Raw genomic sequence first — 21,166 nt, forward strand, 5'->3', positions numbered from 1 at the left:
CTCCTACCCTTTTTAACTGCGGCAGTGAAATCCCGGCCGAAAGCCGGGTTACACTAGTATAAGTATATATACTCAGCTCATAAGATTCTTTAAATAGTTTGACTATTGCCTATTACCCATATAGTTTGTAGTCACAAAGGATTACCATCCTCATAAGCACAAGACAGCATCACATGATGAAATGCCATTATTAAAACCTAGGGAGCGAATAACGATATTTTAACTTAAGGTTAATGATAGTTATTACATTATTATTATATTGTTGGTGGAGCTAGATGCAGTCTTAGTCCGCCTCTTCTCTCAAGTGTAACAAGGATTAGTCAACTAGTTGAGTGGTGAACTGCTATCTAGCGCTAGTGCTACATTAATAATATTGATACGTTTGAACTGCTATCTAGTGCTAGTGCTACATTAATAATACACGTGATGCCCATATAAGGAGTGATACGTTTGATCGCAAAACGTGCTACTCAGCAAGAGTACTATCCTTATTTCGATCTAAAATAGCCTGTTATTTTTGTTTAAATTTGAGTCTGGCCTCTATTATACTGTCTTGATGGTGCGGGTAGAATTTCAACTAGATTAAAATCCGCTTTTACCATATAATAATATAGTTTCTATTCTCGCACAAGATACAATTACATCTCTTTTGTCGGAAAACTCATTATTCTCGGATAAATTTTCACATTTTATCCAATACAAAAGACTTATTTAAAAATAATAACTTGAGAAAATGTAGACAGACTTGTTAGGTCCCACTAAACTTGACACACGCTGCAACCCCTTTTGAACGGGAACTGTTACCGACATTAATACCGTTTTATTTGTATGCCATTGCTCCTTCATAAACATTAGCGTTAGATAGCGCCATCTAGCGTTAGATAGCACTATATAGTGTTATATAGATAGCGCTATATATCTGATTTCAACTATCAGTAAAGAACTGGGGAGATGAGGGTCTTAACTATTAAGTGGCTAAAATTTGGCTTATTACGTAATATTATTATTATGTGAAGCAACTGTAACCACGGTAACCATGAAATCAGGAGCAGCAGCAACTGTAACCACGGTAACCATGAAATCAGGAGCAGCAGCAACTGTAACCACGGTAACCATGAAATCAGGAGCAGCAGCAACTGTAACCTCGGTAACCATGAAATCAGGAGCAGCAGCAACTGTAACCACGGTAACCATGAAATCCTCTTCCACTGGTCCATCTCCACACTCCAACTCTTGTACTAAACAGGATTACCTAGGAGCAGGTAGTTATCACATACCTGGTAATTAGTACTAGTGACTAGTAGGCAAGTAGTAAGCAGTATCTCAACATCTATTAGTAGTAACAAGTAGCTAGTATCGTTGTTGCTGCCTGACATCTGCCTTGTAGTAGAATTTATTCTGTGTAGCAATCAAATTTCAACTCTGTTAAATTTCAATGTAAAAGGTTTTTAATTGATAATACACCCAATTGACTAATACACATTTACAAGGCGGTTTCTTTAAGAGTAGTAGTGAAACAAAAACATTTGTAAATTCAAAAATTCATAACACATAAATTACATAAATTACAAACATTAAAACAACTACACATATTAACAAAGCCATTGGAAAAACGGCTAAAATCCCTAAAAATATAAATTACGTAATTTTAAATTAAAACATTTGTATCAAACGAAAATAAATGTCTGTTGGGGATAAAATTATAGTTGTTAGCTTGAAGGTGACTGAGTGGCTAGTGCTGTTAGGTAGTTGCCAGGTAACAGCTAGTGTTGTTAGGTAGTTGCCAGGTAACGGCTAGTGCTGTTAGGTAGTTGCCAGGTAACGGCTAGTGTTGTTGTTGATTGAGCGTGCTTGAATGATAATCTCAGCCTACTCAGAGTGAATCATGATAATGTGCGGCGTGAGGACGGGAAAACACTCCCATACATTTAAACAAACTTTTAACAAAATTAAAACAATTAACAATAAATTTCCTCTTCAAAATCAGAATGTAGCTTGTGTGGATGTTCCCTATTTCTTATATTTCTCTGAGAACCTTATCTCACTCTCTGCAAACTGTTGAAATTCACCGCTATCATCAGTTAGATACTCCTCCTGGTTACCATGGTAACCACATTCCTCCTCATTCTCATACGCTCCTATAGTCGGGGCAATCAGCATTCCCGGCACCTGGACATTATCATCAGATTTAATTAACTAAATTAAATTTAAAATCTATTACTAATTATATCAGTTGCTGTATCTGGTTTGCCGTGGTATGACGTATGTTGATAAAACTGGTTACTATGGAGATAAAATTTGTGACTATGGTAATACCGCTGGTTACTATGGTAATACCGCTGGTTACTATGGTAATACCGCTGGTTACTATAGTGATGAGAATTTTACCTGCTCCTCCTCAACCCGTTCGTTGACTTTTCTCCGCAAGTATTTGGCAGACTTGTAGCCGACAAATGTTCCCAGAGCAGCTGTCACTACTCCAGCAACCTTGAAACCCACCAGCATGCCAATAGGACCACCCACCACACAACCCACTACAGCCCCAGCCACAGGAACCCCGGCAAACTTAGCCCTCCGAGCCTTTATAATCTCCAACAGTCCGAGAGTAGTCCGTTCTTTAGCAATCTCCACGTTTAGTTCCAGCGTGTCCACCTCTTCTCCTTGTGTCTTTACTAACTTAGATAAACTTGCCATTATCTCTGCAACGTCCTGATTAAGGTACTTTTAATTATCATTCAGCGTTGTTAGGTAACAGTCAATTGCTAGGTAACAGTCAGTTGCTAGGTAACGGTTAGTTGACAGGTGGTTGCTAGGTAACAGTCAGTTGCTAGGTAACGGTTAGTTGACAGATGGTTGCTAGGTAACGGTTAGTTGACAGGTGGTTGCTAGGTAACGGTTAGTTGCCAGGTGGTTGCTAGGTAACGGTTAGATGCTAGGTAACGGTTAGATGCTAGGTAACGGTTAGTTGCTAGGTAACGGTTAGTTGACAGGTGGTTGCTAGGTAACGGTTAGATGCTAGGTAACGGTTAGATGCTAGGTAACGGTTAGTTGCTAGGTAACGGTTAGTTGACAGGTGGTTGCTAGGTAACGGTTAGATGCTAGGTAACGGTTAGTTGCTAGGTAACGGTTAGTTGACAGGTGGTTGCTAGGTAACGGTTAGTTGCTAGGTAACGGTTAGTTGACAGGTGGTTGCTAGGTTACAGTTAGTTGCTAGGTAACAGTTAGTTGACAAGTAGTTGCTAGGTAACGGTTAGTGGCCACTGGCCAGGTGGTTGCTAGGTAACGGTTAGTTGACAGGTGGTTGCTAGGTAACGGTTAGTTGCTAGGTAACGGCTAGTTGACAGGTGGTTGCTAGGTAACGGTTAGTTGCTAGGTAACGGCTAGTTGACAGGTGGTTGCTAGGTAACGGTTAGTTGATAGGTGGTGGCTAGGTAACGGTTAGTTGACAGGTGGTTGCTAAGTAACAGTCAGTTGCTCTGAATGCTCAGTGATGGTCAGTTGCTAGGTAACGGTCAGTTGCTAGGTAACGGATAGTTCACAGGTGGTTGCTAGGTAACGGTTAGTTGCCAGGTAGCGGTTTTATTGTTCTAACCTGGATATCATGTTGCAGCTGGTTCCAACTCTGTGCAGTAGCCTCTAACTGTTCCAGGTCATCCTCACTACTCTTAGTTTCTTGTAGAGACATCAACTCAGGGTGTTCCTCACCTAATAGGTTACCATGGTTACCATGGTTACCACTGTTACCATGGTTACCATTGTTACCATGGTTACCACTGTTACCATGGTTACCACTGTTACCATGGTTACCACTGTTACCATGGTTACCACTGTTACCATGGTTACCACTGTTACCATGGTTACCACTGTTACCATGGTTACCATGGTTACCACTGTTGCCATGGTCACAGAAACGTGCAGTGTGTAGTACTTGGATTTAAAAAAGATGCTCTCAAGCCTAGTACTCACCTGTTTGAGAAGAGTGTGGTAAGTTGGAGACGTCTTGAGAGATGTGATCTTCATACTGATTGCTAGGTAACTGTGATATGTGTAGAGTGGAGACAGATTGTGTGTCTAGGTCCGACTGATCTATCTTATCCAGATCATCGTCTAACTAAAATAGTTCGAGTGTTACTATGGTTACAGAGTGGTAGTAGTTCCTTCAAATAATAAAGTAACACCACGTGATCTAACACCACGTGACAGAGCTATTACCTGAACAAACTTGACAATTCCGTCGTAAGCTGACTGTCTGAGCGGGTCGGCTGTTGATTTAAACTTGTCCAGATCAGAGTAAAAAACTTTGTTCTCCAACTTATCTAGCTCCTTAAGACAGTTCTTCAAGTTCCTGGGAGAGTTACCGTTACCTAGCAACTGGGAGAGTTACCGTTACCTTAGTAAAGTAGGGGGGGGGGGGGGAGTGATGTAATGAGGATCACGTGACACCACTCCCCTCCCACCTAGAATGATGTTATAAGGGTCGGGTTGGAGACACCACTTCCCTCCCACCTCCCTCCTTCTGATGTGGGACCAGGGGCTATTAATAATAGTCAAATAATATTCGAATTATGTTTTAATTTGCAGAAATATTATGGTAACTTTAGCTACACTATAGTATGGTTACTTTAGTTACACTATATTATGGTTACTTTAGTTACACTATAGTATGGTTACTTTAGCTACACTATAGTATGGTTACTTTAGCTACACTATAGTATGGTTACTTTAGTTACACTATAGTATGGTTACTTTAGTTACACTATAGTATGGTTACTTTAGCTACACTATAGTATGGTTACTTTAGTTACACTATATTATGGTTACTTTAGTTACACTATAGTATGGTTACTTTAGCTACACTATAGTATGGTTACTTTAGCTACACTATAGTATGGTTACTTTAGTTACACTATAGTATGGTTACTTTAGTTACACTATAGTATGGTTACTTTAGCTACACTATAGTATGGTTACTTTAGCTACACTATAGTATGGTTACTTTAGCTACACTATAGTATGGTTACTTTAGTTACACTATAGTATGGTTACTTTAGCTACACTATAGTATGGTTACTTTAGTTACACTATAGTATGGTTACTTTAGTTACACTATAGTATGGTTACTTTAGCTACACTATAGTATGGTTACTTTAGCTACACTATAGTATGGTTACTTTAGCTACACTATAGTATGGTTACTTTAGTTACACTATAGTATGGTTACTTTAGTTACACTATAGTATGGTTACTTTAGTTACACTATAGTATGGTTACTTGAGTTACACTATAGTATAGTTACTTAAGTTAACTTACTTAAAAGTTCTGGAGGCAGCTCTCTGTTCTCTGTTGAGAGCCCGAATGTTAGCTTGTTGTTTAGCTGACTTGATGATCTCAACATGTTGTTCTAGTTGTGTGCACAGTTGAGGAAGTGATGTTTTAAACCTGCGCGAGAGTTACCGTTACCTAGCAACTGGGAGAGTTATCAGTAACTATTATATATTATTATAACTGCCATTACCTAATATTCTTGGTTCAGTGGACTGGAATAGTCCCTCCTAAGTCGATCCATAGTTAAATATAGTGTTCATCTTGTAGCCTTAGCAGATGCAAAATTATTTGTATCTTACATTCACGATGCTTTGACTGGTCAATCATACAGCACCATCGAGCCCTTTATTTGATAAGATAAGATTCCTGAAGAGTTGACAGCATACTGCATGGCACAACCCTATTTGCTTCCTTCCCCCCCCCCCCCCCCCCCCCCCCATTTCCTGAATGTAAATGCAAAGTAAGATCCGTTTCAATCATAACCATGGCCACCTATTGACGTAACGACTTCAGAGAGGGAGGGGGCCAAATCCAATTGAACGTTAATTTGTTGTAAGAGGGTCTTATCGGTGTTCGGCTTTCGAAATCACGTATTTTCTATTTGGAGCGACATTTGTTTCAGGTACTTACAGCTTATTATAACTTCATCCATTATCTAAAGTAACAACTCTTCTGACTATTAAGGTCAATTTGTGGACTTTTAGTTTGGAGGTTTCATAGATTAGAGAAGTTAGACTTGTGAGATGACAGGTAGTGTAGCTTAATAGTGGTTGCCATGACAACTACAACTAGTTATGCTGTCACCTGTTAAGAGTGTGTTGCACGCTCTTTATTGAAACTTTACCATCGTCCAGAGGCATCTCATTGTAACCTAGCAACTAGCCGTTACCTAGTAACACCAAGTGTAACACCTACTGTAACGCTATCAGTGTTACAAGGTTACTTTAACTGTCACACTGTATTTGCTGGGTCATATCATACTACCTGTAAGCAAAACAAATATTTAACAAATCCATTACCATGGTTACTCGAACGTTTAAGGTATATTCCACTCATTGAATAACTGTTTATTAGTTTATTAGTTAATGAGTATCACATTCACAAGAACGAAGAATAGATTCTGTAGATTTTAAAATTAAAGTCTTAAAGTTATCATCATTTAAAATCAACAATTTAACATTCATAACATCTTAATTACAATGAACAAATCCACAGATTAACTGATCAATAAAACACTGCTGTTACCTATCCAACCGGGTAGTTGCTAGGTAACCGGGTAGTTGCTAGGTAACCTATCCAAAACAACAAATAAACAACTTCAGTCAGATCTAACTGCATCGTAATGAGATATGACGATGTGCTCATAGCTTCATAGTACCGTCTAAACCATAGTAACCATAGTAACAATAGTAACCATAGTAACCATAGTAACGCGTCTAAAGCTAACATTGCATATCACCTCCTTTTGGAGATCAACTTTTAATAAACACATACTATCTAAAAAAGTACAGTTAAACTCTGAGACACATGCTTTATAATTCAATTTTGAAATGGAAATATTCCGAATTAACTATCAGCGACATACCCTTTGCATACAACACTTCAAGAGGCAATCAAATTAGCACCCTGACAAATACAGTTTACCACCAGAATGTTAACCATTAACCGACCAGTTAGTTGCTAGGTAACCAGTTAGTTGCTAGGTAACCAGTTAGTTGCTAGGTAACCTTTTACATAGATATCCCGTCACACTCCAGATCATGCGGTCCAGCCGACCTAAAAGCCGATCTATTCTTCAAGATAGTTCAAAAGGTGTTTTGATAATAATAGCTTTTGTTTGGTTCAATTTCTGTTAGACTGATCACCGAACTTAGTTTCAACAATCAACATGTTGCTAAGTAACGGCTAGTTGCTGATTCACATGTTTTTCTTTTCTTGCTGCATAACAGAATCCTCAAACTTGATGAGCAGAGTGCTACCCTTGTGCCAATGAGCGGTGACTTTACAAGGGAAGCCAGTGTGATTTAACAGCGACTCCACTATCCCTCCCATGAAGGCAGCGCAGTTTAAAGAGCTCTTATCTTTAGGGACTGAAATAAACCTGTTTACTAAAGGCTCGTTCTCTATTATCAGGTACGTTTTCTCATCATCATCAGCTCGCTCTAACTTGTCAGCTTCTTTCCCAAACAGAGACTTCCAAACTGTTCCTTTTACAAAGAGGAGCGTGTTAATCAGCTTGTTCTCTCGCTTCGGACTGAAACGTGAGTAAGTGTAGGGTTACATTTCACAGATACTTTTAACAAATTTATAGGTACCAAAATAGCATAACTTGTATATCATTAACAAGAACGTGAGGGTAAGTATCATGTGTCTTTTAGTTATCACGAAGAAAAGACTGGTTACTATGGTTACACTGGTTACTATGGTTACACTGGGTGCTATGGTTACACTGGGTACTATGGTTACACTGGGTGCTATGAATATTGCACTGGGTACTATAGTTATGATAGTTACACTGGGTGCTATGAATATTGCACTGGGTACTATAGTTATTATGGTTACACTGGGTGCTATGAATATTGCACTGGGTACTATAGTTATGATGGTTACACTAGAATAAGACTTACTTCTTCTCCCTGTAGTTAAGTATCTCGACCAAATGAAAACCGACGTCATTCCCAATTTTAGCTAGCTTGTTCTGCAGGTCGGGAATGGTCATGACTCTGTTTGTACAGTACTGCACATACTCGGAGAACAAGAAGGCGAAGCAACTGAGACTCACATCTGATTTACCCCTGCTGAGGGGCCTGTCTAGGATCTGGATATTCTTGTTTTTACCACTTCTTGAATCCATTGCTTTATGTGTAGTTGAAAGGTTAGATCTTATTAAGACTTTCATTTCAAGAATTAAGTACCGCATTCACGATAGACAGCATAAACAATGTAGAAACAATCGTGTCCTAAAAGCGCGTCACGCGCGTTAAATTAATGTGTGACAAATGTGCGCAGGAGTGCACTATCATACGAAAATGTCACAGCGCCCTACGAATAATGATTTATTTCTGCTTCTCTCAAAAACTCATTTTGTTCTCATAAGTTCCTGAGAGAGGTATCAGGTAGTAAACGAATGATATCTGGAGTTAAAATTAACTTAGAAACATCGAGAAACATTTTGAGAATTCATGGGGATTAAACTTGCAAAACAAAAATTCATATTTTCCAATTTCTGTCCCATTTTCAAATATGACAATTTCTGAACAGAAATTTTACCGATTTGATGGAATTTTTGCCCAGAGACCAATTAGTCAGCTAAGTAGACTAATTAGGGACCGAAAGGAGTAGGGACGAAAATGACCCAATAAAGGGCCTAAGTTTCGAGAGTGCGTCGAGGTGGACTAGATTAAAGCCAGATTGTCGGCTATGATTTGTTGGAACAGGTCCTAACTGGGTGGTAGGACACGTGTGATCTGTGATCCATCGCAGAAACTGGGTTTCCAAGATCAGAAATGACTTGGAAACATCTGGTTAAGAGGCAAAGTTTTCCAATATATCACAATTTTTTAAATTCTCAAGAAATGTTTGGAACATCGTTGAGCTGCACATAGAAAGAATGCTTCAATAATGCTTCCAGTATGAGGAATCGTGACATCAACCAAATCATATACAATAGTACCAAGACATATACAATAGTAACTGTATATACTATAATTGGAGTACCAAGACGGCTCCAGTAGAACCATTGTATTTAAATAACTGAAATCTGGGAGTCGGATTAAATTGTTAAATATCTTGAAATATTATGAATAATAAGAAATTTAATTAAAATAATTAAAAAAAGAAAAATCCATAAGTTAAAAGTCACCAAATATATAAATGCCGAGGAAATAATAAACAAGATCACGTATGCAACAGTGTGAAGGCAAATAGTAAAAATAAAGATGTTAAATAATTCCAGTTTGTTTAAGACTGGTTAATAATTCTGTTTGAAGTACAATAGTTACACTGCACAGCTCTTTATCCCATCTTCTAGACTAAACCTTGTTTATACTTGGTGACCAGGTAACCAGGTTACTTGGAGACCAGGTTACTTGGTGACCAGGTTACGATCAGAGTTACTACAAGATGTGCAGTAGTAAGTCTCCATATTGAGAGTCTCTTGTTCCGTTAGACTGATACACACATCGTGATACCACTCTCCGCATTGTTCACATTGCACCATTACTCCCGACTCTTCTCCTCTACAGTGACAATACTCTGTGTATCCTGACACACTGTGTCTTGCTTCCTGTGGCAAAGTTTTAAATTATGTTTGCAACAACCTTTTGTACTATTCCAATGTTTTAATAGCCCAATTTCACGTTTACATATTATTTAATTATGTAAACTAGACTTTTAAATCCCTCCGAAAGCCATTTTACACATGACTAATTTTGTGTATTATTTTACACGTGGCTATTGTGCAGAAATTACACTTGCTTAAGCTTATCCTTGCCACTGACTCTGGTCACTGACTCTGGTCACTGACTCTGGTCACTGACTCTGGTCACTGACTCTGGTCACTGACTCTGGTCACTGACTCTGGTCACTGACTCTGGTCACCGACTCTGGTCACTGACTCTGGTCACTGACTCTGGTCACTGACTCTGGTCACCGACTCTGGTCACCGACTCTGGTCACTGACTCTGGTCACTGACTCTGGTCACTGACTCTGGTCACTGACTCTGGTCACTGACTCTGGTCACTGACTCTGGTCACTCACTTCACTAACCGTTTTTGTGATGTGTTTCTTTAAGGGAGTAGTTTGTGGGGTAGGAGCCGGGGTCTTTTCCTGAGCAATATTCATTAAACTACTTTAACTACAGTGTAACAGTGTTACGAGAAGAATAGTGTAGTATTTTAAACTAAATATTCGTGGGGCGGGCACGAAAATGCGACTTTGTCACACAAATAATTATTAGAACTTTACACAAGAACCGTTCTCTAGAGAAGTGATTTGCACGCTGAGGAATAAAGTAAAGTTATTACTATTATTATTATTATAGTATAGTATTAATACTCTATACTATAATAAAGTTATTACTCACGAAAACATTATCATTGAAAATGTTTCTAAGTTTTTTGTAGTTAGGTCCCTGATTGCTTGTCATGGATCTTTTACCAGAACTCTGGTTACTAGGAACACTTGTGGATCTTTTACCAGAACTCTGGTTACTAGGAACACTTGTGGCAGCTTTACTCGGAGACACACTCTCAGTGCGCTGAGGGAGGAAGTGGTTTTGTAGGGAGATGTCAACTACATATTATAATCTGTAATATTTTGTTATTTTACTTGATTGTTCCGCAACTATCTACTTGATTGTTCCGCAACTATGTGTCAAGTTTTACCAGCCCTATTCTACTTACACTGTGATAATTTCTGAACTTGTTTATCAACACCTCCCCCACCAGGAACTCCACGAAGAAGCTGAGGTAACTGTTATCAGAGATAAGTTCTGGCACTTCACCGAGGTTACCATGGTTACTACTGTGCACTTCCTCGTTTAGTGCTGCACTGACCAGCTTTTTAACCTTGCTCTGTAGTTGTTTGTTGTGGTCAATTTAATAGATGTTGTTACCCCCCCCCCCCTGCCCCCTTAATCATAGATGTGGATTCTGGTGGGGAGCTGGTAGACTTTTTGACACGTGTCATTACTCATTGATTCTTATTGCTGTCATGTGCCAAAAAGTCACTTCTCACTTCAGAATCATCATTTCACATCTATTAATCTACAACTGAAAGCTAAGACAAACTAATTACAACAACAACACATACGCAATGTACAAATATCTGTAATTATCTTATTATTAAGAGACAAAATAAATTGTTAATAGTTAATAGTACTATGTTTACAAAATATAAGAAGTTTATTAAATGAACAAAGTAATGAAAAGTTAAAATAATACCACAATAACTACTAATAACATTACTCACAAAGTCAATATCCTTACAGTTCTCATAGGTCAAGTCCAGGAGTATTTGTGTTACATCACCCGACTCGTGGTTCCCTCGCATTGCGTATATGTCCTGCAGGAGGTTACCATGGTTACCAACCTTAAAGTATATGTCCTGCAGGAGGTTACCATGGTTACCAACCTTAAAGTCACTCAGGTAGAACTTGTTCCCCATACTTATCCAGTACTACAGTTATCTCAAGTTTCTAAGGCATGCTTCACTGCACAATGTGGATATAATATAATATGATATTGTATTATATAACATAATATAATTTATTGTATTGTATACTAAAGCCTACCCATGATTTACAGAGCAAAGTGCATTCTTCTTCTCTGACGCACGTGTAATTTGTCACGTGAGTGTCGTTACCATGGTTACTATTATCTTTTCTCTTCTTCACAGAGTTCACTAAACTTAAGAAAGCAGGACTCAGTACCCCAACACCTCTTTTATACACGAGGCTACTAATAAACTGCACAGCTAATGCTTGTAGTTTTAACACGCTCCATATACCCTGATAGCGTGGTGAGACTTTTTCGTAACTGACAGGGTCGTATCTTTCAACAGCTCCTGGGGATTTTACCTGGTTTCAGGATAAAAAACAGTTCTCAACCTTAGAATAGAAGAGTGCGTAGAACACAAATATCTTTTCTCTGCAATTAAATTACAAAGAAGAAAAATTCCAATTCAGTTTGAAAGTAAATGGATGGGGGACTATGGGGGAGGGGGGCGGGGCAAAAGTAGTTTTACCTATAAGGTAGCATTCCAGAGCCTCAATGGATGATGGGTCAACTGCAAATCCCTCAATGAAATTCTCAATACAACTTTGTGTCACATCAATGAAATAATTGCAAAGTGGCGAGTTCAAGAACGTGTGGTCTAACTCCATAACCTGCAAGACGTTACCATGGTTACCAACCATATCTGCTGTCTAGATACAAATAATATCCTAAATAAAAGCTCAGAGAATTAAATTAAACCTCCAAGACAAGTGTTGGGTTAATGATAATTATAATATGTTATATATTAACAATTATAAGTTGGACTCATAAAGTAATTAAGAAATAGCTGACTTGATATGTACCAATAATATACACAAAAAGACAATTGTTTTGTAAAAGGCAAAGGGTGAAAGAGTACAATAACAATAGGAACTGTTTGAGATCATTTCTAACAAAAATAGTAACCACACTGAGGCAATGATGTTTCATCAAAAATGCTTAATAAATTAAAAAGAATTTATGATTTGTTATTTCATTCAGCTTGCTCCTTTTTAGAAGAATTCTTTTCAACATTTTCTGAGTTCTTCAAAAATTGTATCTGCTCTTCTGTTTCACCCTTTAATTTAGAGAGCTCCTCATCTTTTATCTTCAGCTCTGATTTAAGCTTGTCCAAAGATTCTCTCAGCTCAACAATATTAGTGCTACTGCTCTCTTTCGTGTCTAATTCATTAAGTTTTGCTTTCCTTGCTTCAACGTCTTCAGCATGGCCGTCTTCCCGAACCTCCTGGTAAGTTTTAGAAGCATCGCCGAAGATATCTTTAGCTGTTGGAAGAGCCTTGAAGGCCTCCTTTTTCTCTTCCAAACTGAGCAGTCCAACTTTGATCCTGAACTTGTCATTATTCATCAATGGTCTCACAACAGCCATGCCATATATATTTGATGCAAACCAATACAAGAGCAGAGCAGAAGGAAACATTGATTGGATGCCCCCCATGACAACCATGGTAAACATCAAAGCTTTTTTTGAGGAAAGCAATTGCGACAAAGGATTTTCTGATCCTGCAGTATCTATTCCATATTTAAAAACATAAGCAACAGCAGCAGCATTCATTGCTGGAAACAGGAAATATGGGTCACTTTGACACAAACTAGAAAGCCACAAAAAACTTGTGTCGTGCAAAGGTTGATATGAAATTTCAGCAAGATTTCTAATAGAAAAAAAATTCAAAGACATGGTCATGAATGTTGGAACCAGTAACCAATTAGCTGATTTAGTCCAGTTGAAATTGTTAACCTTTTTATAATACTTGATTTCTCCCTGCTTGGTTAAGGACGCAACATGGTCGCCTTTTCTAAAGAAGCCTGTCATTTCCGTTTTCAGCTTTGCCAGTTCAGCTACATGTTTGATATTTTTTGTCAATTTCTTTTCATGGAGAATGTTGATTGGAAACAAACAAGATCTGACAGCAAATCCAGTCCCCAACAAAACAGCCCACCACGGTAAACCTGAGCTAACCTGAACAGTATCCAGAAGGACTTGATAGTGTGCTGTCATATTGTACCATGCATGGTCAGGTAAGACTGTGACAACAGCTTTAACTGAATCTAAAGCAGCTGGTAGTGTTTCTGATGGAATGTTTAGAGTGCTCATCTTCTGACTTAGTACCAGATTTATTTGTTTGACATTTTGGGATTTGCGTAGGCCCATTGATATCATCCTTGAAGATATCATATTGATTGTTGTATAAACAGAAATAGCCCTCTTCTGTAGTAGTTGAAGAGGCTTATATTATACAGAGGTGTGACATCATCTCCTGAAATTATTTCAATTAATAAATGGAGGGACCATTGTTCCCAGTAGATGCAAAAATTATTTGCAATAGCCACATTGCAAATACACACTAATCATGAACCGCTTTTAAATTTGCATATTATATTGATTAGGGTAGTCTCGATTTTGTTGTAGCAATTTACAGATCACCTCCCAACCATAACTTTCTTCCCAAACAGAAAATAATTTCTAATATTAATCCTTATTAGATACAATTTTAGGATCAGTAAAACAAAGTTATCAGTAAAACAAAGTTATCAATTTTATACCAATTTTGTACATTAACTTTTGAAATCTTTACAAAGAAAAGCAATTTATGACAGTTTTTTCTACCAGTCATACTATTATAAGAGCCCAGATTTCCACTCAAATACTGGCAAGTGCATAATGCTATAGGACCTTAAAATAAAATTGAACCATACAAACTCGATTTATCTATTTTTCTAAAACTAGCATTATTTAACATTTCTAAATTATCCCTACGGGTATATGACCCCCAGAATATAGGTCGTTTTTTGAGCACTTAGAAACAGGTGTTAAAACTACTTCTAAGCATGTTTAGGGCTGTAAATATGTACATAATAACCCTTTAAATGTTTCTTGGGTAGTTGAAAATAATTATTAGGTTTTTAAGTGTACTTTTTTTTTCACCTGTAAAAATACCATTTTTTAACAGGGCCCCCCAGAATATAGGTCCAAACATCTGTTCCTAAGTTGTTCTAAAATTGTCACAGACAGTTATATGCAGTCAGAATATGTTGCTGAGACTGTATTGATGATGCCAATGGCTCCAGATACTAAATTGAAATGGTTTAGAGTATACTTAATAGCAAAAAATCAAAAACTACGGCCCCCAGAATATAGGTATGCAAAAATCGTCCTCAAATACTCCACCTTCATACATTTTGATGATGCCATCTCTTCAGCATATGTTCTTTAACTGTTTCTTATCACTACCCCACATTCCTTAATGCTCAGGGTGACAGAGAAAATGCAGAATCTTGGTCGCTATTTTTTTAAAAAAACCTATATTCTGGGGGCCATATACCCGTGATGAGTAAAATCTTTAATTTTACTTGTTTAAAAGCTTTCATGCACTCATTTAGTAGGGATCTTAACTAAATACTTAAATAAGATTGAAGGAGTGTCCCTAGATATGATTGAGGGGGGCTGTTTTTATCTGTATCAATACAATGTGCACCTCAATGACTGTAAATCAGACATTTTTGGCCGCCAAATTTTTTTAAAGGCCTAACTCAAAATTCTGTCCCAAAACTTAAGGTCATGAGACAATTCTACGTTGATTCTGAAAATTTCATGTGAAAATATTGAAACCCTATTGAGTTCTATTGTTTTGAGCGAAGTCAGTTTGAGATATGGGCGATTTTGTTCATTTTTTGCGATTATTTGAACACAGAATCCACAGTTAGGTAGATATTGAGCTGATAATCATAGAGAATGTGTAATATATGCTTACCTTCCATATAAAGTTGGTTTCATTCAAAAATATTGATATTTGACCAATTTATGGACCAAAATCGATCAAATTTGGTGCGTATGCCCAAATATGGGCATATGGTTTTTGTTTTTATCCCATAACTCGGCCAATTTTTATCCAATTTTGATAAAACTTGATATGTGGGTTCAGGAGACTAGTAGCTACAAGTAGAGCATCCCAAAGCATGGTTTTGGGCATGTTCAGGGTTTTTGACCAACCTATATTCTGGGGGTCGTATAGACCTATATTCTGGGGGCCCGTAAAATTGTGGTGGCCATAACTTTTTTCCAAATTGTCAGTTTGCAGATGTCTCGATGAAAAGATAGCTTAAAATAATACTTATACTCATACCAGTAGTCTTAATGGCATGTGTTGGACAGATTTTTGTCATGACAATTTTTCGCCATATTTACCCCTCTAGAAAATGACAACATCGTTTAAATCTTTCGCTGTCATGACCAAATATACCAAAATACCTCATGTAGGTCCAAAATTTTTATCCAGAAACATAAGTTACATGTTTTACTCCAACCTAGCAGTAACAGATCCCATTAGTATCGCTTATCTTGGTTAGAAATGTATCCACTAACATGACCTATATTTTGGGGGCCACCTATATTCTGGGGGCCATATACCCGTACACACTTGTAAATAACTTAAAGAATTGTGTAACTTAAATTATTTCAGAATTACAACTATTGTGTACTCAATAAAGTAATTATCACTTTTGTATCCTTGTGTCCTTGTATCCTTGTATCCTTGTATCCTTGTATCCTACTGCAGGTGAATTTATAGTTGACAGGGCAAAGGGGCACTCTTACCATTCACAACGGCAACTATAATTTTCTGGGATATAAAAGGAAGTGTCTGGCTCTGAGGATGGTGGATCAAGAGTTGTTTCAAGAGACAGTAATATAATGGTATGACTGGTTGCTTTTAGGCAAGAGTTGTTGTTTATTAATTCAAGGAAATTAAAAATGTGTTTTCAGGGTGTTAATTATAATGTAGAAAATGATATGGGGAATAATGAATCATTAGTTTTTGATGAAAAGTCAATCATTTTAATCATAAACAAATTGAGTAACTAAATCAAAGCATCTATTGACTGTGAGTGCATTCGTTTAATTCAATTTAATTCAATTTTCTCGCAGTAAAACTTATTTTTGCACATGAACCAACTTGTAAATATCACTCCTTTTTTGTTTCGATGTAGGTATTCCCTCTCGAATATCCTGTATCTCTCTCATACTCATATCACAATACACAATCTGCTCATCATGTAAAGCACTGTCTACTACCACACCAGTAGGCGCACAGATCAAAGAATGTCCCCAACTTGTGTAAGTTGCTGTGTTGTCAGTTGCAGGAGCAATACTAGAGCAGTAAACTTGGTTGTCAACAGCCCTAGCTCGGTTCAGAAGCTCGAAGTAAACAGGTCCAGTGGTCATGTTGAATGCCCCTGGATAAATCATGATATGAGCCCCTTGATCCCTCATAATGTGTGCCTGTTCAGGGAACCGTATATCATAACAGATACCCAGTCCTACTGTAAACTCATTAACATTGAATGTGGTGATGCTGCTACCTGGACATAGAGTATCTGATTCTTTGAACTTAATTTTCCCGGGTATGTCTATGTCAAACAAGTGAACTTTACGGTGCTTTGCTATTAATTCTCCATCGGGGCTAAAAACTAAACTTGTATTATATAAGTTTCCATCACATTCTTCTGGTATAGTGCCACCAATCAAATGTATTTCATGCTCAAGTGCAAGCATTTTTAAGTGGTTGTAAGACTGTCCATCAGGTATCTTTTCAGCATATTCAGCAAAGTACTGGTTTCCATACGGACAATTGAAGCATTCTGGTAGTGAAACTAGCTTAGCTCCAGCTTTCGCAGCCTTTGAAACAAGTTCAGTAGTTAGGGCAAGAATTGCTGTTTATGGGTCAATCTGTGAACAAATTCGTAACAAAGGTTTGTCTACAGGAATGTGTTGTCCATAGTCCCAGGAACCACCAAAAAAAACCGTCCAGCTGAAACTTTTGGGCAAAAATTTTTATAGTCATTTTTCTCCAGGAACCCATACGCCCCACCCCTAATATTGGTTATTCGGCTCCCGAAGGTCTTGAGATCTCCATAGGGGGTGCAAAATGACCGCAATGGCCACATTATGGCAGGCGAATGATAGTTTCAGAACGATTGGAGCTTTATTTTTCGAAATAAATGGAATTTTTCGAAATTTTTCTCAATTTTATTGAAATTTCGAAAAAAGATACACCAAATTATTTTGTACGCTTATTTCAAATCTATTTAAAAACTCATCTACAAATAACAAATACAATCTAAAATGTGTATTCTCAGTAAATACCATGACAATTATTAATACACAGTTAATATTAATCAAAATTCGCTTGTTCTTCAGGTTCATCATGTCTAGTGTTTGTGCAGTTCATACCATGGCATCGTCCACAAGCTGGCAAACAATTGAAGCCATATTTCCTACATGAACATCTGAAAGTCAAACAGGCCTGTTCCACATCGACAGACGACAGAAAAGTTACAACATATAAGGTTCAAAATAGACTCTGGAGCAATTATAGCTTTTGTTGCAACTGGTTCGTTAGTGCCACCAGGAGCCAATTTCCAGCCGTAGTCAAGGGGATTCAGACTGTCAGCGTTAAGCATTACCCAGTTATGGTACTGTAAGTAAGCTCTAAGGATGTGCTCCGTTGCTGAAGCTATTGTTGGAGGTAGCCTATTCGGATTGAGACTCTTTTTCGCTACCATCCTATTGTATGCTAGGAATCTCAAAGCAGAAAGAGTCTTTTTCTTGTCACCATAAATGTACTGCAAGAAATAGAGGCCTGCCTCAATAATCTTTTCTTTTGATTCTCTCACCGAAAGTAATGTTGCCAACTGACCTTGCTCATCAAAGGTGAGAGCTTTCTTTAGCACTTTAACCTTGCTAAAACCAAACAGTCCACTGATGCTATCACAACCTGAAATACTATGAATTAGAAGAAGTATCTCCTTTTCTTTATGATCTAGATGACTTGATATTTCTTTGATTGAATATGTACCCTTCTTCGTTGTTAGATAAATATCATTGTGATGGTCACTGTTGAAATGATGTACTAATAGACTTGAACTATATCGGTATCCTCTGCATTCAATTCAACATCGCCAAGGAATGACATTTCCAATGTTTTCTTTGCAATTAAAGTATCAGCATTGTTACAAGCTCTGATCACTTCAATACCATTTACAGTCAAAATGCTTGAGATAAGGTCGATCAGTTCTTTTTTGTTATTGTTGTTGCTCAGAAATGTTGTTTTGGTGACTGTACAAAAGGTGGATTTCTTTACAGCAATATTAGCACAGAACGCTTTTACTCTCCTCTTGTGCTCGTGATCTTTAGTAGAAGGCTCATATCCATCAAAAATCACAGTAACTTCCCGATTTTTAGGGATAAGCTTCAAGTACTCCATTGCTACCTCACCATAATTGTCACACCCTTTAAATGAGCTTAGTTGGTGAATTAGCCAACCTCCATCAATGACTAGTGGGATCGTGAAGCTGCAAGATGTAAGTGTAGATTGGTTTATACCAAGAGCAGCCTTATTAGATTTCCTCATCATCTGATATTGATCAAATAAGCTCATCGGCACCACAGTTAACTCGTATGTTAGGCATTCCTCTATTGGAGTCTCTCTATCAGCAACCAAGACTAGACGGCTAAAACACTTCAACGGATCGACTGCAACGCTTTTATTATTCACTTTAACCTGCTTTCTTAGTTGTGTCAAGTTCTTTGCTTTACCTTTGATACTTATCTTATCGATGAATGTCAACCCATCTAGCTCATGTTGAAGGACAGCCCCGACGGCCAAACATTCCTCGGGATTCACCTCATCGTTCCCAGGCTGTGATATAGGACCAGTCGAAAAAGATATTAACTTAGTCTTATCTTCGGATTCTGTAAAGTCGACAGTAACTTTAAACCAAGTTAATAATTTTCCAAATACATCACAGTTTTTCTTGATTGATGACTTGTTAAGATCTGAGTGGATGGCAGCTTTAGTTGGTACTCCTCGCTTCGATGAATTAGCTAATGAATCTCCAAAAGACTGATTTATTAAAGCCATCTGATTCAGGGTGGCCACCCATAACTTGTGAGCGGACTCACGATTACGCATCCTTCCACTTGTTAATCCACCACTAGATTTAGCTGCCCTCATAAGACTCTGCTCTATGGAGAGGTCAGTCCACACCCCGGCCCACTCGTGGTCGTTGTCACAAACCGTGTGAAGCCCAGTTACTTTAAAGGTCTTTAAAAGCGCCCCATACTTGACTTTAAAAATAGCATCCTGCTGATAAATGCATATTGTAGTCGTACAACCTCTCTGCTCTTATGAAGTCCTTTACTAGTGTTATCATGTTGTGGTAAGTAACCCATAGAGCTGCTGTTTTACTGTTGGAAAACAGGTTCTTTAGAAGCAGAGTTATTTTCTCTGATAGATCCTGAATAGATTTAGTCTTAAAGTTAACACCTAGATTTTCGTTCACACATTTGTTGAAGTAACCTTCCAAGTCTACTAGTTCATCGTCGTAAACTTCTTCCTCTATAATGAAACAACAAAGAGCGGCGTCGATCAGAAAGTGGGCTCTCAACGCTTTATAGTAAGATCCTCCATCCGATATATGCGTGACGTCTCCAGGATACACGAGTTTGATGAGCTCCTCTAAACCCGAGTCTGCTATTATATAGCCTATGCAGCCAAGAAAACTCGTGAGAGTGTGGAAGCCCCCAACCCTGACCACAATAGGCATCCCAGTTTCCAGTACTATTCGGGTGGCCTTAATCCACAATGGCAAATCGAATGTGATTATCATCGGCTCACTGTAGGATAACTTAAGACATTCAACCAGAGTAGTATGTACCGTCGAATAGCTGTCTGGGGGTTGGTCAATAATCTTTTGTTTGTTAGTTAACCTTGATATTTGTTAATTGAAGTTATTTCCCGAGTAAGATTTGAAATAAGCGTTAAAAATAATTTGGTGTATTTTTTTCGAAATTTCAATAAAATTGAGAAAAATTTCGAAAAATTCCATTTATTTCGAAAAATAAAGGTCCAATCGTTCTGAAACTATCATTCGCCTGCCATAATGTGGCCATTGCGGTCATTTTGCACCCCCTATGGAGATCTCAAGACCTTCGGGAGCCGAATAACCAATATTAGGGGTGGGGCGTATGGGTTCCTGGAGAAAAATGATTATAAAAATTTTTGCCCAAAAGTTTCAGGTGGACGGTTTTTTTTGGTGGTTCCTGGGACTATGGACAACACATTCCTGTAGACAAACCTTTGTTACGAATTTGTTCACAGAAAAATCAACTCTTGCCCTAACTACAGATGCTTTGTTTAAGTTTGAAAGTTTATCAGCACCAACTAACATTTGTATTCCAGCAAATCGTATCATAGCTCCTTCCTGAACTGAAGTGGCACATTTTAGAATAGTTATAGAAAAAAAGCTTGCACAAAAGATGGAATCACCAACGGGTCAGCGATATTCAGACTCAGTTACATATCTTAGAAAGGACTTGCGCTTTGAGGTATTAAAGACAACAGTTATTTCGATAAGGGGGGACAGAGGGCCCAAGTTGCGACATAAACCAGACAATATTGAAGATTTAGATTTAAATATTGAGCCCTTTGGCTAGAGAATACTTTCTTAGATATTTTGGACAGTTTTTGATATTGGTAATGCTAATGAATTGTAATTGATTGATATGTAA

General features: G+C 37.8%; 4 protein-coding genes across 4 annotated transcripts; all 4 read right to left on the bottom strand.

Moving 5' to 3' along the window:
* Window positions 1-1,528: 1,528 nt before the first annotated feature.
* Window positions 1,529-6,311, bottom strand: LOC134825641 (syntaxin-17-like). The gene is made up of 7 exons (XM_063837843.1): window positions 6,130-6,311; window positions 5,311-5,439; window positions 4,213-4,345; window positions 3,967-4,111; window positions 3,593-3,705; window positions 2,389-2,709; window positions 1,529-2,169 (listed from the first exon to the last, which is right to left on the bottom strand). Exons 1-7 carry the CDS (start codon window positions 6,183-6,185, stop codon window positions 2,011-2,013), a joined length of 1,056 nt encoding a protein of 351 aa, XP_063693913.1. The 5' UTR covers window positions 6,186-6,311; the 3' UTR covers window positions 1,529-2,010.
* Window positions 6,312-6,474: 163 nt separating this feature from the next.
* Window positions 6,475-17,654, bottom strand: LOC134825639 (trafficking protein particle complex subunit 5-like). The gene is made up of 3 exons (XM_063837841.1): window positions 17,649-17,654; window positions 7,953-8,181; window positions 6,475-7,579 (listed from the first exon to the last, which is right to left on the bottom strand). The coding sequence occupies exons 2-3, from the start codon at window positions 8,177-8,179 to the stop codon at window positions 7,243-7,245; spliced, it is 564 nt and encodes a 187-aa protein (XP_063693911.1). The 5' UTR covers window positions 8,180-8,181; window positions 17,649-17,654; the 3' UTR covers window positions 6,475-7,242.
* LOC134825638 (uncharacterized) lies at window positions 8,926-13,862 on the bottom strand. Its single transcript, XM_063837840.1, has 8 exons — window positions 13,559-13,862; window positions 12,071-12,212; window positions 11,619-11,890; window positions 11,297-11,389; window positions 10,729-10,899; window positions 10,410-10,583; window positions 10,094-10,153; window positions 8,926-9,610 (listed from the first exon to the last, which is right to left on the bottom strand). Exons 1-8 carry the CDS (start codon window positions 13,772-13,774, stop codon window positions 9,410-9,412), a joined length of 1,329 nt encoding a protein of 442 aa, XP_063693910.1. The 5' UTR covers window positions 13,775-13,862; the 3' UTR covers window positions 8,926-9,409.
* Window positions 16,161-20,863, bottom strand: LOC134825640 (omega-amidase NIT2-like). The gene is made up of 2 exons (XM_063837842.1): window positions 20,786-20,863; window positions 16,161-17,291 (listed from the first exon to the last, which is right to left on the bottom strand). Exons 1-2 carry the CDS (start codon window positions 20,848-20,850, stop codon window positions 16,529-16,531), a joined length of 828 nt encoding a protein of 275 aa, XP_063693912.1. The 5' UTR covers window positions 20,851-20,863; the 3' UTR covers window positions 16,161-16,528.
* Window positions 20,864-21,166: the final 303 nt, after the last annotated feature.

The sequence above is a fragment of the Bolinopsis microptera genome, unplaced genomic scaffold (assembly GCF_026151205.1).
Source record: "Bolinopsis microptera isolate Bmic1 unplaced genomic scaffold, MBARI_Bmic_1.0 sca1, whole genome shotgun sequence".
Taxonomy (NCBI): domain Eukaryota; kingdom Metazoa; phylum Ctenophora; class Tentaculata; order Lobata; family Bolinopsidae; genus Bolinopsis; species Bolinopsis microptera.